This window comes from Pogona vitticeps, chromosome 8, assembly GCF_051106095.1.
Source record: "Pogona vitticeps strain Pit_001003342236 chromosome 8, PviZW2.1, whole genome shotgun sequence".
NCBI lineage: Eukaryota > Metazoa > Chordata > Lepidosauria > Squamata > Agamidae > Pogona > Pogona vitticeps.
Window position 1 is genome coordinate 23,841,575 of NC_135790.1, and position 14,497 is coordinate 23,856,071.

General features: G+C 48.6%; 1 protein-coding gene across 3 annotated transcripts in view; it reads right to left on the reverse strand.

Moving 5' to 3' along the window:
• The window catches only part of NCAPD3 (non-SMC condensin II complex subunit D3), a 39,342-nt gene that overhangs the window by 15,573 nt on the left and 9,272 nt on the right, over positions 1 to 14,497 (reverse strand). For 2 of the 3 annotated variants that reach the window (XM_072979142.2, XM_078379841.1), the window contains exons 10-23: positions 13,623 to 13,748; positions 12,462 to 12,714; positions 12,051 to 12,113; positions 11,581 to 11,661; positions 9,609 to 9,682; positions 7,055 to 7,189; positions 6,733 to 6,953; positions 5,022 to 5,213; positions 4,820 to 4,917; positions 4,012 to 4,127; positions 2,842 to 2,949; positions 2,335 to 2,449; positions 2,121 to 2,231; positions 968 to 1,210 (exon numbers count right to left, since the gene is read on the reverse strand). In XM_072979142.2, coding sequence (XP_072835243.2) covers positions 968 to 1,210; positions 2,121 to 2,231; positions 2,335 to 2,449; positions 2,842 to 2,949; positions 4,012 to 4,127; positions 4,820 to 4,917; positions 5,022 to 5,213; positions 6,733 to 6,953; positions 7,055 to 7,189; positions 9,609 to 9,682; positions 11,581 to 11,661; positions 12,051 to 12,113; positions 12,462 to 12,714; positions 13,623 to 13,748 — 1,936 coding nt within the window. The remainder of the gene's footprint in view (positions 1 to 967; positions 1,211 to 2,120; positions 2,232 to 2,334; positions 2,450 to 2,841; positions 2,950 to 4,011; positions 4,128 to 4,819; positions 4,918 to 5,021; positions 5,214 to 6,732; positions 6,954 to 7,054; positions 7,190 to 9,608; positions 9,683 to 11,580; positions 11,662 to 12,050; positions 12,114 to 12,461; positions 12,715 to 13,622; positions 13,749 to 14,497) is intronic. The other variant, XM_020792106.3, reaches the window with a different exon arrangement.

A 14,497-nucleotide genomic window follows, 5' to 3' on the forward strand; every position in this document is an offset into this window, starting at 1 on the left:
CTTATTAAGCAAATCCATCCTGTCTGGAAGCCTTAAACAAATCGCCAACCTATTTCTGCAGCCTCTTGGGTGCTCGTTTTAGAGTCCGGGGAGCTGGCAATGCCACGAGCGCAGGGTAACGGCATTTTTAAAAGCCGTGCCAAAGAAAGCTGAACTCTACAACCCGTATGCATTTTGTAAACTGAGCAAGGGTTACTCAGCCCATAAAATTTGTCTGCAGGTTTTCTCCTTTTAGGTTTTACGGCTAATAAGGACTGACGCAGGACACGGATGCTCCAAACTCAAAATCATGCAGCCCTTGAACGCCTGAGATTCTAGCAGGGGTTGGCCATATATTCCCCACGGCTTTCACCCCAGATTACATTTCTTCTCTTTGTTCATCCTCTCTCCATTAGATCTTCACAACGATTTTGTGAGGCTTGTTAAGAAGAGGGATGGGGGACACCCTTACCCCTCGGACTTCACAGTGGGTCTGACTCCCCACAACCCAGTACAAATAGGCGGATCTGCTACAGTTCCCCTTGTCTGCCCCTGCAAGATCTAAAAACCTCATTCCTTTTTCCCCCTAGGTGAGAAGACATTCTGCAGATGCTGAATTACAGTAAGACCCCGCTATCCACGGGACCAGTATCCGTGGATTCACTTATCTGCTGCCTGCCAAGAGTAAATAATAATAATTTTTTTAAAAACCCAGAGATTGGTATTTAGATGTATTTCCAGGGTCTTTTTCACAGAAATGGGCATGAGAGGGAGCCAGAGACCACACAACGTCCATCATTCAGTAACGTCCCATGTTTCTCGGCATCTGCAGGAGAGGGATGAGATTGACACTGATCCCCCATGGATGACACCGTCCTACTCTATACACTACTATATACTTGTGTCCCGATGGAATTGTACACACACCGTCCTCCGCATCAAGAGCCACGTGGCCCTTCAAGACCACCAACCCACCGGCCTGCTTCACTTGCCTGCAAGAGGTTGGTGAGGAGGATGAGCGTCTGCCTCCGGATGAAAGGCTCCGGATCCTTCAGGCATACGGAGATGTCCGGGATGTACCTGTCGGCCATGGTGGTGTAGCGGATGCAGAGGTCACACATCACAATGACCACGTTGTTGCGGATGGCCATGTCCTTGGAGACCTCCAACTCTCGCGCCAGGGCGGCAATGCTCCGCTTGGCCAGGTCCTCATGCTGTAGACACAGCTTGCCTGTCGGGGAGGGAGGAGAGGAGGGGCTCAGCGCCGAGAGGCCGGGGCGGCCCTTCCTGCCAGGCCTTGATGCCCCAAGTGACAGGGGGCCCCGGCCGGAAGGGAGGGATCCAGGAAATAGGAATCGCTCGGAAGGGTGAACATTTCTCCCCCGTGGCTGGTTTTCAAGGAGCAAGCGCGCACCGAAGCGGCGGCTTCAGCGCAAGTTGACCATTGATCCAACTGGCCCAGGACCGTCAACGACCGGATCGCTCAGGGGTTTCGGGATCCGGCTGTGGAGCCAGCAGTTGGGAGTTTGATTCCTTGCTGGACTCGATGATCCATACGGTCCCTTTCCAGCTTTGCAGTTCTAAGATTCTATTCCACAGAATACAACACAACACAACTCTTGATGGGTAGCACCTATTCTATTATATAGAACACCATACGGCAGGGCACGGTTCTTGCTTGGGAGCACCCATCCCTGGTTTCCGAGCGGTCTCGTTCCTAGCTATGTCTGACAGCCCAAATTGTTGCCTTGTGCTAAGCTGATCCCCGGAACAACCAGGAGGTTGATTCCTCGTGGCTTCCGAGGAAGTTGGGGTCCGTTCAAGGAGACAGGATGAAGAGCCCTCGTGCCACTTACTCTCTTCTCTTTCTCTCTGGGCAAAAAAGGCCGGCAGTTCCGCGAGGGTTTGGGCTACCCATTCCTTGAGAAGTGGACAGTGGAGTCATGCAGTAGGTAGGGCCCCTCTTGGCCCGGGGTCCCTCTCACGCCACTGGGAGCTTACGGTTGGCAGCAAAGGAAGCATTGCTTTCCCCGCTCAATAAGGACACGTCTGAAGGATGTTTATGGTCATCAATGGGTATCGGAGAAGGAGGGAGGAGCGGAGAATGACCAGCTGCTCTACCCAAACCTCTAGAGTCCTACCTAAGGTGATGAAAGCGTGGGCTCTGACCGCGGAAGGCATCCCAGAACCTCTGAACTGAGACAGGGGTTGCGACGGTGGAAGGTCCTCCTGGTGGTCCTCGGAACAGGACACTAAGAAAGCGTAGAAGAGAAGTTAGAGGGGGTAGGGCCTGCCGAAGCAGGCGGACCTTCCGGCCGGCGGAGCAGCTAAGCCAAAGGGACAGAAAGGCCTTACGTTGGTCCAGAATGTCGGGACTCGCCAAGATGGACTGGATCAGCAGGAAAACCCGTTTCTCCACTCTGGCTGGGCAGAGCTGGGCCGCCTCCCCCAAGGTGAAAAGATGCCGCACCTGCAAAAAAAGGAGGTGGTCGGCGTGGCGGAAAAGCCCCACGCGGGGGCCCGAGTGCCATGTCATCGCTGAGCTGTCAATGGGTCTAGAGCAGAAAGGCGGCGTCTTGGATCCCAGGGGCCAATTTCAGCGCATGACCCCACCCGCGTGGCCAAACCAGCAGCGGCCACCAGCCCGTTTTTTAGCAGTAAAAACCCCTTTCAGAGAAGGGGAAAAAAGCACCCAGGACGACTCTGGGAAAATGGTTTTGCAGCGTAAAGGGGAAGAGCCAGAAGGCGCCCAAGTGACCCATGCATGGTATACCTTATTGGAAATTATATATTTTGTTTTAAATTTTAAAAAAACCAAAGACTTCAAGCCTCAGGAGCCACACTCCGCCTGGCTTTAATTACCAAGACATCCTCTTGCAGATGTTCCGTTCCATCCTCTTGGAGGACGATTCGGGAGATGCAACCTTCGCACGTGGACACCAGGTCTCCAAACACCTGGTTCAGCTGCTCCTGTTCAAAGAGGGGAAGAGTTTGACACCGGGCTCGCTTAAGGAGACACTGCGGCCTTTCCGGCCGCTTCTCTCCCACCCAACACGCAAGTCCCCAAACCCAAAAGAGAAGAACCGTTTAAACACCACTCAGGGAGCAGATCACGACAAAGGGTGAGTTTTTCTTTGCCATGGAATCTCTTCCAGGAGGGAATCATAGATGTAGCTGCAGCTTGATCATGAATGAACTGATGTCGATCAGGAACAAACGTATGTCAGCACATGCGGAAGACTCTCGTCTCACACACACACACACACCAAGGGTGACGAATATATGCAGGAAAGAGGTGCACCTTTTCAGTAGAGCCTCCACCCTCAAAGAATCATTGAGTCGGGAGGGGTTTATAAAGCCTTCAAATCCAACCCCCTGCTCAATGCAGGAATCCAGGTCAAAACAGATCTGATAGATAGCGGTCCAATTTTCTCTTGAATGCCTCCAGCATTAGAGCGCTCATCACCTCCCAAGGTCACTGGCTCCATTGTTGTACCACTCTAACAGTTAAGACATTTTTCCTGATAGTCAACAAAAATCTGGCTTCCTTTAACTTGAGCTCATTGTTGCATTCCTGCACTCGGGGATGGTTGAAAACAGATCCTGCCCCTCCTCTGCATGACTGCCATTCAAATATTTGAAACATGTTATCCTATCTCAGTCTTCTTTTCTCAAGGGAAAACATGCCCAGTTCTTTCAGTCTTTCACCCTAGGGCTTGGTTTCCAGTCCCCCCTGATCCTCCTTGTCGCCCTCCTCTGTTCTTTGACCACATAGAAGAGGGCAGTAATCAGAATGGTGCTAACAAAAACAAGGTGCTTAAGCTCATCCACACTATGTGATCCAAAGCAGAATCAAATCATCAGCAAAATGTCTTCCCACGCGGTTGGGAGCCCATCTGCTCTGCACGCACTCTGGCCATAAAAGGCTTCTTTGACGCAGATGATGCAGTTTCAAGAAAGGAAGCGTCCTGCAAAGAAATTTGAAATCTATGTCTCAACAGTCGCCGTGGTGGGATAGATGTTCAGCCTCACCTGAGCCTCCTTTGGGCCCTCTGTAGAAGCATGGCAAATTTTCTGGAGAGTCTCAACAGCTGGACTGATCATCTCTAGGGGACACTGGAAATCCTGCAGCCAGTGTTTGATATCCTCTGAAAAAGGAGGTGAGACATCTAGTGTGAGATGACAATCCGATGGGACTCCATAGCAGCCAATCTCAACCTTTTTTTTTTTTTTTTTGCAATGGCCACAAAGACAAAATGAAAGGAATATACAGGATCCTTGTATCTGCGGGATCAGTATCCTCAGTTTCATTTATTCAAGGTCTTAAAATATTAAAAGAAAAAAAAACAAGAAAAAACTATTTTCACATGTATTACCAGAACAGGCCACTAGAGGGAACCAAAGACCGTTTTATGAATACCTGTTAGTGAAGACTATAGCATGGTCTCTGTTGCCTCTAGTGGCCACTTTTGGTAATGCAAGTGAAAATATTTCAGCACTGGGGCTTGGAACCAATCTTCAGTGGATATGGAGGTCTTATTGTAGGCTGAATCATGATTGTATAAGTTGTATAACGAACCGTATAAGATGGTGTGTGAGGAATTGTTTCCAGTCCCTCTTCAAATGTGCCAGAGTAACCCAGGGACCCATATGCAACCCTGCTGAGAACAGTGGTTCCCACCACTTTGGGGTCTCCAAGATGTTCTTGGATTACAACTCCCAGAAATCCTGGCCAGCACAGCTACTAGTGAAGGCTTCTGGGAGTTTGAATCCAACAGCATCTGCTCTAGATATGCTGGTGCCAGAATGGCCAGAATGTGGCTTCTGAAGAGACACCTACCAGTCAACCTGCTTTGGACAGCGCTGGGCAAGTGCTTCGCAATGCTCCTGATCACACCCAGAATGTGTCCCGTGATCTCTGAGGTGGCTCCCAGCTGTCTAGAAAACCCAGAAAAGACATGACGTTATCAGGAGAAGAGAAACCTCCTTGGCTTCTGAATGAGGTCCAGGCCCATCCACCTTCTGTGCAAAACCACACTTGCCTGTCCAGATGGTCCCAGGCATCAATTATTTTGGAATAATTTAGTTTGGGTGAGGATCCGGCCACTTTGGCCAGCAGCATCCACGCCGGCACGGCACGCTCTGTTCCTGTGTGGGAGACCACGCTGTTGACGAAAGCGGAGGAGAATCGGTCCTGCTTGGACCACAGGTGGAAAGCTTTGTTGAAGTAGCGGCTGAAAGAAAGGACAAACCGAACAGGGAGCCACCTTAAACCATTTCAAGTCTTTAGCGGTCACAAAAGAAGCCACTACAGGCTCTTTGCTTACACTCCATCAATCGTGGTCATCGTCCCCACGTGCCATCAAGCCAACACTTATTCATAACAACCCTTTCCAGGATTTTTCCAGATAGAGAATACTCAAGAGGTTGTTGACCCTTCCCTTCCTCTGGGGGGCGCCCTGGGACTGTGCAGCTTGCCCAAGGCCACCCAGGCTGGTTCTAACTCTGCAGGAGGCACCGTCGGGCAGCTCCTCTGTGAAGGCAGAGGCCTTTAACTGCAGAGCCAGAGGTTTGGAGTTCGATTCCCCCACTGGGCCTCTTTGACCGGGGCTGGCCTCGATGATCCATACATAGGTTCCCAAACTTTTTTGCCCCGTAGACCACTTGCCGACTAATTTGTTTTCCGTAGACCTCCTGCCCCCTTGCCAAGCTTTGATAAAAGTCTAAACTTGCACCTCAATTTTTTTTTCTCTCTGATGTGGACCCCCTGCAAGTCGAAATCGACCCCTGGGGGTCCATATAGACCACTTTGGGAACCTAGGCCTGCAGTTCTAAGATGATGATGATGCCAGAAAGCTTTGGAATATGAAATCTAGAAATCTCACGGAAGATTGAATTCAGCAAAACAAAAAGGTCTAGGAAGTTGGAAAAGGCCATCTCAGAACTGGAAAACTCTCTATCTCGTCAATCTTGAGATAAATATAGGGCACAGAAAGGGGGAAAAGAGATAGAGAGAGAGATGGAGATTTATGATGGAAGACGTTTATGTTTCATTCCTCCATCTTGGCAGCTGGTTACCTGCGCGCTTTTAAGCTTTTCTATTTCCCTGTGCCAAAACAATCACCCTCAAAGGTCTGGAGAAAAAGATACCGACATCGCCCTGACTCAGGGTGTCGGGGAAAAAAACACTGAGACATTTTTGCAGGCGGTATGGGAACGCCAAATATACTGTTCTACAGCCAAAAGGAAGGCTCGTGACGTCGCCACCAGTTGCAAAGCGGCACGATCCATGGATCAGCGTTCTATTTCTGAAAGTGCTACATGCTATTGATTAATAAACATACGTTGTTTTTAAAATCAGCATATGTGTTCCTGTCATTCCAGAAGCACCACCTCATCCCTTTTGCTGCTTGCTATTAAGGTCTGGGAAAAGAGACAGAATAAGCGCTCTTAATCACAGACAAGAAGCATATTGCGCACCGGAATGAAGACACATGTTCTGGTCCCCGTGAGTGACAGAGAGACCGTTTCTCTCACTTAGATGCTTCTCATTAGCATCCAACCATCTTACGCTCTTTGAAAAGCAACCAGCTACGGTTGGGGACCTTCTGGGCTAGAATCAAGCCCTTGAATTCAGCCCAGAAACAGATCAGCAACCAGTGGGGCTGCTGTAACAGGGGCAGTTGTGCGATCCTGGTGTCCGGCCCCAGTCAGCAACCTCAGCGGCGAGGCTTAGTGGCTTCCGAACCTTACCTTAGTTCAAGACTTTCTGTGGCAAGCAAAGTCAGCAGGTCCCAGGCCAGCACTTGGCTTTCGTCCCGAGAGCTGAATCGGTTCGAGGGCTGAATCGGCTGCAGCAGGAGACGGTCGACACAGTCCAAGGCCTTCTCCTGCACGGTGCTCTCACAGTCCATGATGACGGGGACGACTCCCTTTAGCCAGGCTTTCTGTATGAGAACGTCGTCCGGCTGAGACTGAATAAGGGCAAAACCTTGTTAGGAGCGCAGAAGGAGGGACTGAATGGATTTTGCAAGCAGGCCACACCCAGAAGTAAAGATCGCAAGCTCCTGCTCACCGTTAAGAGGTCTGAGAGAGACTGCAGGGCTTGCTTCCTTACAGAGACGGCAGGATCGCGACACCGATCCTGGAAAGTGGCCAAGTCTTCTGGGGTGCATGGAATCACGTGATGTTTCAAGACACTCATCAGCACCTACACGTCGGATGAGCCGTAGGTCAGAACGCACACAGGAACAACGTGATAAGGTAAGCAAATATCTACCAAAAAGCAAGTCTAAGACTCTAGTGAAGTTAGAATTGGATTTTAATTCCACACATTGTAGCTGACAAAGTATGGAAGCATTTGCTACTCTTTTCAAGCCTTATGGCTGTGGCAGATTTCCTGCAGGGAGCAGAATTTACATGGTAGCCCTGTGCAAAATTCACTGGCCCTAAGGAATGCCTTTGCACCTGTTGCATGGACTCCATCCACCACCCAGTCAAGGATGTCCTCCTGAAAGGGTCACAATACATTCAGTGAGGATTCCCCTGCCCCATGGTTGAGTTTAAAGGTTGGCTTTTGCCTACAGGCTCCCACTAGGGGGAACACGAAGCAAGAGTAATGGAAAAGGGGAACAGAATCTCATGCTGGAACAGGTTAATCGAATGATACTATATAATAGAACTGCAGAGCTGGATGGGACCCACCTTATGGATCATGGATTCTAGCCCCTCTCAAGGAGGCATAAGGGGGTGGGGGAATCGAACTCACAACCTCTGGCTCTGTAGCCAGAGACCTAAAGCACAGAGCTGTCCAGCAGTTCAAATTGAGCCTGATGTTCTGCAGTCAGTACAACAGGGATCAACCAACATGGGGCGGGGCTTGAACAAGTTTACTATTCCCAGCAGTAGATAGGCAAGAACTGCTGAAACGGTGGTCTGGGCCAGTTTGTTTTCTGGCCAAACAGGAATTCAGCCCTTCCCAAAGCCCTGCCTCCTCTGGCAGGAACCCAATCAGGGGCAGTGCCCAGAGGAGGCGGGGCAGGGAAGAGCCCAAAACCTGTTCAGTCCAAAAACAAACCGGCATGAACCACCGATTTGGGCCGTCTCTAGTACGGAGCACAGACACATATCAAGTAATATTCTGCACACCTAACGCTTATGCAGTTCTGCATTCAAATGGGCACCAATTCATTACCCCACCTCACACATTCATTATGTCACTATAAATATTCTAAACATGAGGGTTTAAATGTTAAAAAGTGATTTATTCAAGCTTACATATTTCATTACATAGTAATAAATCTCTCAGCGGGAGATCAAGTATTTGCCAAAGTTAAGGTCACATTTCATAGTCATTCATCAGACTGTGTCGCTTCCAGGGACAGGAATTCTCTCTCACTCATTATCGGCACAAATCTGGGATAATTTGGGTTATTTAGATTTATAGCCTAGCCTATCCCAGTGGCTTATGTTATGCACATTTATAGTTTCAAATTAATGGAAGGGAGAAGAGGCAGGAAAGGGTCCCAGTTGAGGAGAATCTGCTTTTCGCAGAAAAGGTCACCGGTTCATTCCTTGCCATCTTGTGTTTTGCAAAAAGGACCAAGAAGCAAATGACGGGAATGATTTACGCCTTAGTCTGCCTGCAAACCTCCACTAGAGTAAGCCCAATGGCTCAATAGTGAATCAACTCTTATAGAAGCTCCATTGACGCAATGGGTCTACTTGAGTTGGGACTATCAACTTGATTTCAAGTCTTGGCTTCTAAAATTTGTATATGTTCCTTTCCATGGTGTGTGAAGAACAACAAGCTTATCTTTAACTATATTTATTTATTTGACATCAATTCTGTCTTGCTCGCAGAACCAGGAGTCCAGCAAAGCCCAAAACGAGGTTAACTACCGTGTTTCCCCGAAAATAAGACTGGGTCTTATATTAATTTTTGCTCCAAAAAAACCATTAGGGCTTATTTTTAGGGGATGTTTTATTTTGTTTCATGTACAACAATCTACATTTATTCAGATACAGTCATGTCATCTTCTTCTGGTTGCTGCACAATGGTGGAGGGCAGGGTTTCACTTAACTAGGGCTGATTTTGGGGGTAGGGCTGATATTACGAGCATCCTGAAAAATCATACTAGGGCTTATTTTCAGGTTAGGTCTTATTTTCGGGGAAACGGGGTAATAAAAGACATATGAACACAGAAAAGTTGTACTATTAAACCACAGCTAAACAAATTATCATAGCAAAACATAACTAAAGTGAAAGCAGCTGAAAAGTCCATGGTCACCTCTGAAGATCTGAATGCAGTCGTCAATCAATTAGAAATCAGACAAGCTACCAAGGGGGTTGGTCGCAAATTAGTAAACTGTGCCCCCCCACTTCGTTTGGTGAGGAGAAAAGGACTCATTAGTAGGTCATTAGAGAAGCCAGATGCCACCCACTGTCTCTTTTTGATAGAGGAGAGAAGCAGGGACGAGAAGGCGTCCAGGCACTGCTAAGTGTTCAGGGTCACAAGATCCAGGGGCAAACATCAGGAAGTTTTCACTACTGCTTGAAAGTTACGGCTGCTCACAAACAGTCACCTGTATGAATGTCAAGGAAGCATAAAAGCCGGCCAGGAACCTACCTGGAGGGCAGACTTTCTAACATTTGTCTTCTCATCCCCAGCTCTCAGCCTGAGCATAACCATGATCTCTTTGCCTGTTGGGAGGGAGGGAGAGAGAGAGAGAGAGAGAGAGAGAGAGAGAGAGAGAGAAGGAAAATGAACCGAGGAGTTTGGAAACAACTTTATGCTCAGCAGAGCATCACGAAGGTCGGGCATTTCAAGCATCCGGAGTGAGAATCATAGGCGAAAAACATGGGAAGGCACCCATCGGACTATTTTTGGTCCAAGCAGGCTGAGAGAGTCTGGAAATGCTTAGTAAAAACTTTCCCAAACTAATTTGAAGTTCATCTTCCCTGCCATACCCGTTCCCACCTGACGAGGACCGGAGGCATCTTAGGATCAGTCCCTGAAATGAATCTTTTGCAGCGTGGGATCCTGGAAAAGCTATGTTGCCAAATCCATCACAACCTCTCCTCACCCAGAGAGGGACTTCGGTCTTCTTTGCTCAGCCTCTCTCTTGATCTGCTCCTTTCGGGACTGCACTTGCTTCAGGCAGCAGCTAGCACGGAGTCTTCTTTGCGGTGGCTCCCAACTTGCTTTCTCGCTCCGGAGGCTGAGCAGCATTTGGACCTTGGCAGCTCTCCTCCTACAGATTGTTCGGTTCTTCAGCTCTCTCTCTCTCTCTCTCATCCCCCAAATAGGTACCGATGTTCTCTATAGATCCCCCAAATAGATACCACCTCCCTCTGTCCTCAGCATCTCACAGGCTTGTATCGCAGGGCACCAGCATCACGGGCGTATACAACAGGTGTGTGGGCAGAAGGGCACCCCAAAGGGTCAAGACAGAGAGACTAGCTTACCTGAGGCTACTTAAATTTGCAGCTGAGGTGGGAACTGGAGCTTCCCAACTCCGAGCCTTATTTATAAAAATGGTCACGCCACCTTTTCAGCTTCACATGCCAAAGGCAACGGACGTAAAAGAGATTCAAAGCCACAGGTTTATTCTTCTTGCTCTGTATGTGCATAAATCTGTACTTCGGCTTACCAACAGGTAATTCATTTCAGAGTTGCCACCGGCTGGCTGGCTGTGTGCCACATTCACAGAGAAAGCTAAAAAATCCAGGAGACAGATCTCTCCCCCCCCAAACTCCGCAGATTCAATTTGCCTTTTGCTCAACTGCTCGCTTACTAGCCCTTCTTCAGAAGTAAGCCCTATTGAGTTTGATGACATCCTAGGTAAATGGAGACAGGCTGGGTAGCCCAGCAGTTTAGGGTATCAGGCTGCAGAGCCGGAAGTTGGGAATTTAATCCCCCACCAATCTTCTCCTGGGAGAAGAGCCAGCCTGTGTAGCCTTGGACAAGCTGCACAGCCCCAAAAATGTCCCACAGAAGAAGGAAACATCACTTCTGAATAGTCTCCACCTGGAAAAATCCTGAAATGGGTCACCAAGAGTCAGAACTGACTTGGCAGCACATGGTTATTATTAAAAGGAGATAAGACGGCAGCCTAGCAATCCTTTAGACATCGAGGAAATAAAAGTCTAAGGGCTAGAATCCTTTGAAAATGTTCCTGATGCAAAAAATTCCAGCTTCCACGATTCTTGATGGGAAGCCATCAAAGGGTCACTGCACCTGCTAATAAATTCCTACAGATATCTTTCTGTATCCTATTGCCATACGAACATACAATTTGTACACCAAAGTGCCTTATCTATAAGATATCTTGAATACAAGGAGAGTTTCTCTGTGGGGCTATTGAGACATCACAATAAGCCAAAATTCTAAAGGACAAATAAGAAGGCAAACATACTCTGCCCAGCTTTAAGCCAGCATTTCTGGATGGTGTCTCTTAGCCACATGCAGACTATAAGTAAATGCCCCGACATTCTGAACAGGCAATTATTTCTGAATGAATACAGTATATATACCAAAAGATACCAATGTACAAGAACTGGCGGAGGAACAGGGAAAGCCAATGACAGGCCCAGCCTACCGTCAAACTCTGACGAGTCTCGTTCGGTTACTTCGATGGTTTTGAACGTTGGGAAAGTCTTCTGACGGTGGCTGGTGAAACCTTAAGCGACGAAAACATAAAAGCCCCTAAATAAAGTCACCAGAGTCCATCATCCATGAATCACCCCAGAAAGTATTGTCTAGAGACCGACACCTCTGAGAAAGACTCTCAAAGAGGCTGCTTCTGATCACGAGGGGGGCGGTTGTGTCGTGACATCAGAAACAAGCTACTCGGGGCAAAGGGGAAATACGATGCCGTTCGGCTGCTCGGAGAGCACAAGGGCGTAGGCTTTTAAGCCGAGATGAGCAGAGGTTAGGGAATAGCTATTCGGACAGCTCCACCCGGGTGCATCTCTACCAGCTTCTGGCAGATGAAGAGTCCCTCTGGAAACCTGAAGGACAGTCTGCCAAAGTGGGGGGAAGGATAATGAGAAAGACTGTTTCATTTACCTTCTGTGGTAGTTAGGAAGGTCCCAGATGGGGTGTTTGAGTCCACTACTGAAGAAAAAGCAGCTGTAGAGGAGACAGAGGAAGAAGGCTGAAGATGCAATGTTATAATCAAAGGCTTTCTCAACACAGTCTGGATCCGGGCAGCTTCACTGCAGTTGCAAAAATGTCAGCAACGTGAATGAACACCTTCCTCTGGATCTGTTCTAAACGGTATCCTGTTGTACTTAGAAACTCCTTCTTCCAAGTTACTCAGAGTTATCACCCTTCCCTGCTCCCGCTTCACAACCACCCAAGAAGGCTGCTAAGCAGGCCGAGAGATACAGACTTTCGTGTCTTTCGTGAACAAGTGAGGATTTGAGCCCCCCGAGTCTGAGGATCTCAGCCGCACCCTCGTGAGTCCACGACACTTACTGCCCTGCAAGAGCTCCTGAATGTTCTCCAGGTTAGACATGGCTTTGGTTTCCAGGCACTGAGCGAAGCTCAAAAGGGCTTTGCTGCGGACCGTCGGCACTTTGTCCGAACACCGGCTGAAAATCATGACCTGCACCAGGAATTTGTGCTTCAGGAACATCTGCTGTTCTTCCGACAAATCAACCTCCGGATCCCGTTCTGGAAGGTTCAGAAGGGCTAAGGCGACATCGAGGGCAAACACTCGGTAGGAGATCTGTTGGAGAGAAAGGCCGGGCCATCATCGACCCCTTATTCCTTAAAACATCTAGATCCCGCCCTGGATCAAAATTTCTCAACGACCATCTAAAAGGACTGTAATCCACATGCAGTAGGGCCCCCGTATTGGTGGGATTGGGATCTGTGGTTCCAATCATCCACAGTTTCACTGATCTGCAGTCTGAAAGTATTAAAAATACAAAAGGGAATATGTATGTATGTATGTATGTATGTATGTATGTATGTATGTATGTATGTATGTATGTATGTATGTATGTATGTATGTATGCATGCATGCATGTATGTATGTATGTATATTCACAATGTATTTATCAGAACTAACTGTTAGAGAGAGCAAGACCACGCTACGTATTCTTCTTCAACAGGAATACACAGCATGGTCTCTGGTTCCCTCTAGTAGCCAGGTGGTGAAAATACCCTACTTTTTCTGGGTTTCTTTTTCTTTTACCATGCTATGTATAGCGTTTGCTATTATCTGAGGTTTTCAGCATCCGCTGGCAAGGCTTGGAACCGACCGCATGGTGTGCCATCCCCCCACAACCTAAAGTCAAGCTACCACGCTCGGTCTCCCAAAACTTTGCCAAGAGCCAGGTTTTTAACTTAACCACCCAAATGGGGCCAACAACTAGGGAGTCACCATAGGGAAGGCCTTCTCTGGTGTCCCCACAAACTGTAGGGCTGGCACTGCAGAGATGCGGAAAAGGGCCTTGCTAGCAGACTCCAATGCTTCTGGTTGGAAGCCTGATACCCAGGTTGCCAACCGTGAGGCCTATGGGGTTGGAGGCCACCTGAATTTTCCACCTTCATCCCAGAGGCATCCCCACATGGCAAGGATGTGACCGGGCTCCCTTGCTGAAGGGCTAATGAGACTGCCACCTGTCTCACCTTGCTATGGAGCGAGAAGCTGTACAGCCAGGCGATGAAGTCGGCGTGGTTCGCACACGGGAGCCTGTACAGCAGCTGCACCAAAGCTTGTGCTGCCAACGAGCGATACTCTGTTTTATCCGGGACCTGGGAGCAAAGAAACGGCTCAGGCTGATTTGAACTGGGGGAAAACGTCAGCACACTTTCAGTCTCTGGAGCCAGACAGCGGTTAGAAACAGACATAAGCAACTCAAGAAAATTGGCTGCTCCAGGTTGGCGCAGAGACAACCGAGGAAATACTTTAGATGATGCACTGAATGGGCAACACAGAGCTTTGTGACGTCATGAACGGATCAGAAAACAATGCCTCAGCATGCAGAGGATGGCATACAGTTACAGCTAGAGATGGGCACGAACCGGAAAACCAGGGGCTTGTCGTGGTTTGTGGCTAACCACGAACCACTTCCCAGTTTACGTTCCTGGTTGGTGCCGGGGGGGGGGGAGGGCAACCCGGTCCTTCTGCCTCCACCTCCGCCGTGGGCACATTGTCAGAGGCAGCTGCAGGTGCCGAATGGGGCAGTGGGAAGAGAGCAAGCGGGCATCCCCTCTTTTTGGCCAAAGACCATGAAACACCAAAGAGAAAAAAGTTGGGCATTTCGTTTTGCTTTGGCCAAACAGGATCCCCAAACTCATGAAACGAACTGGCCCGATTCCTCAGTTGTTGTTTTTTTTTGGGGAGGGGGTTCATGGTTCATTTCGTGACCCTCTCTAGTTACAAGTGTTCTCAAAGGATTTATTTTGAAACCTGGATCTTTTTTTTCTTTTTAAAGACAACCTGATGCGCCAGAAACATGTTCCGCAGACCCGTGTTTATCCTTCTATGGCCGAAAAATCAA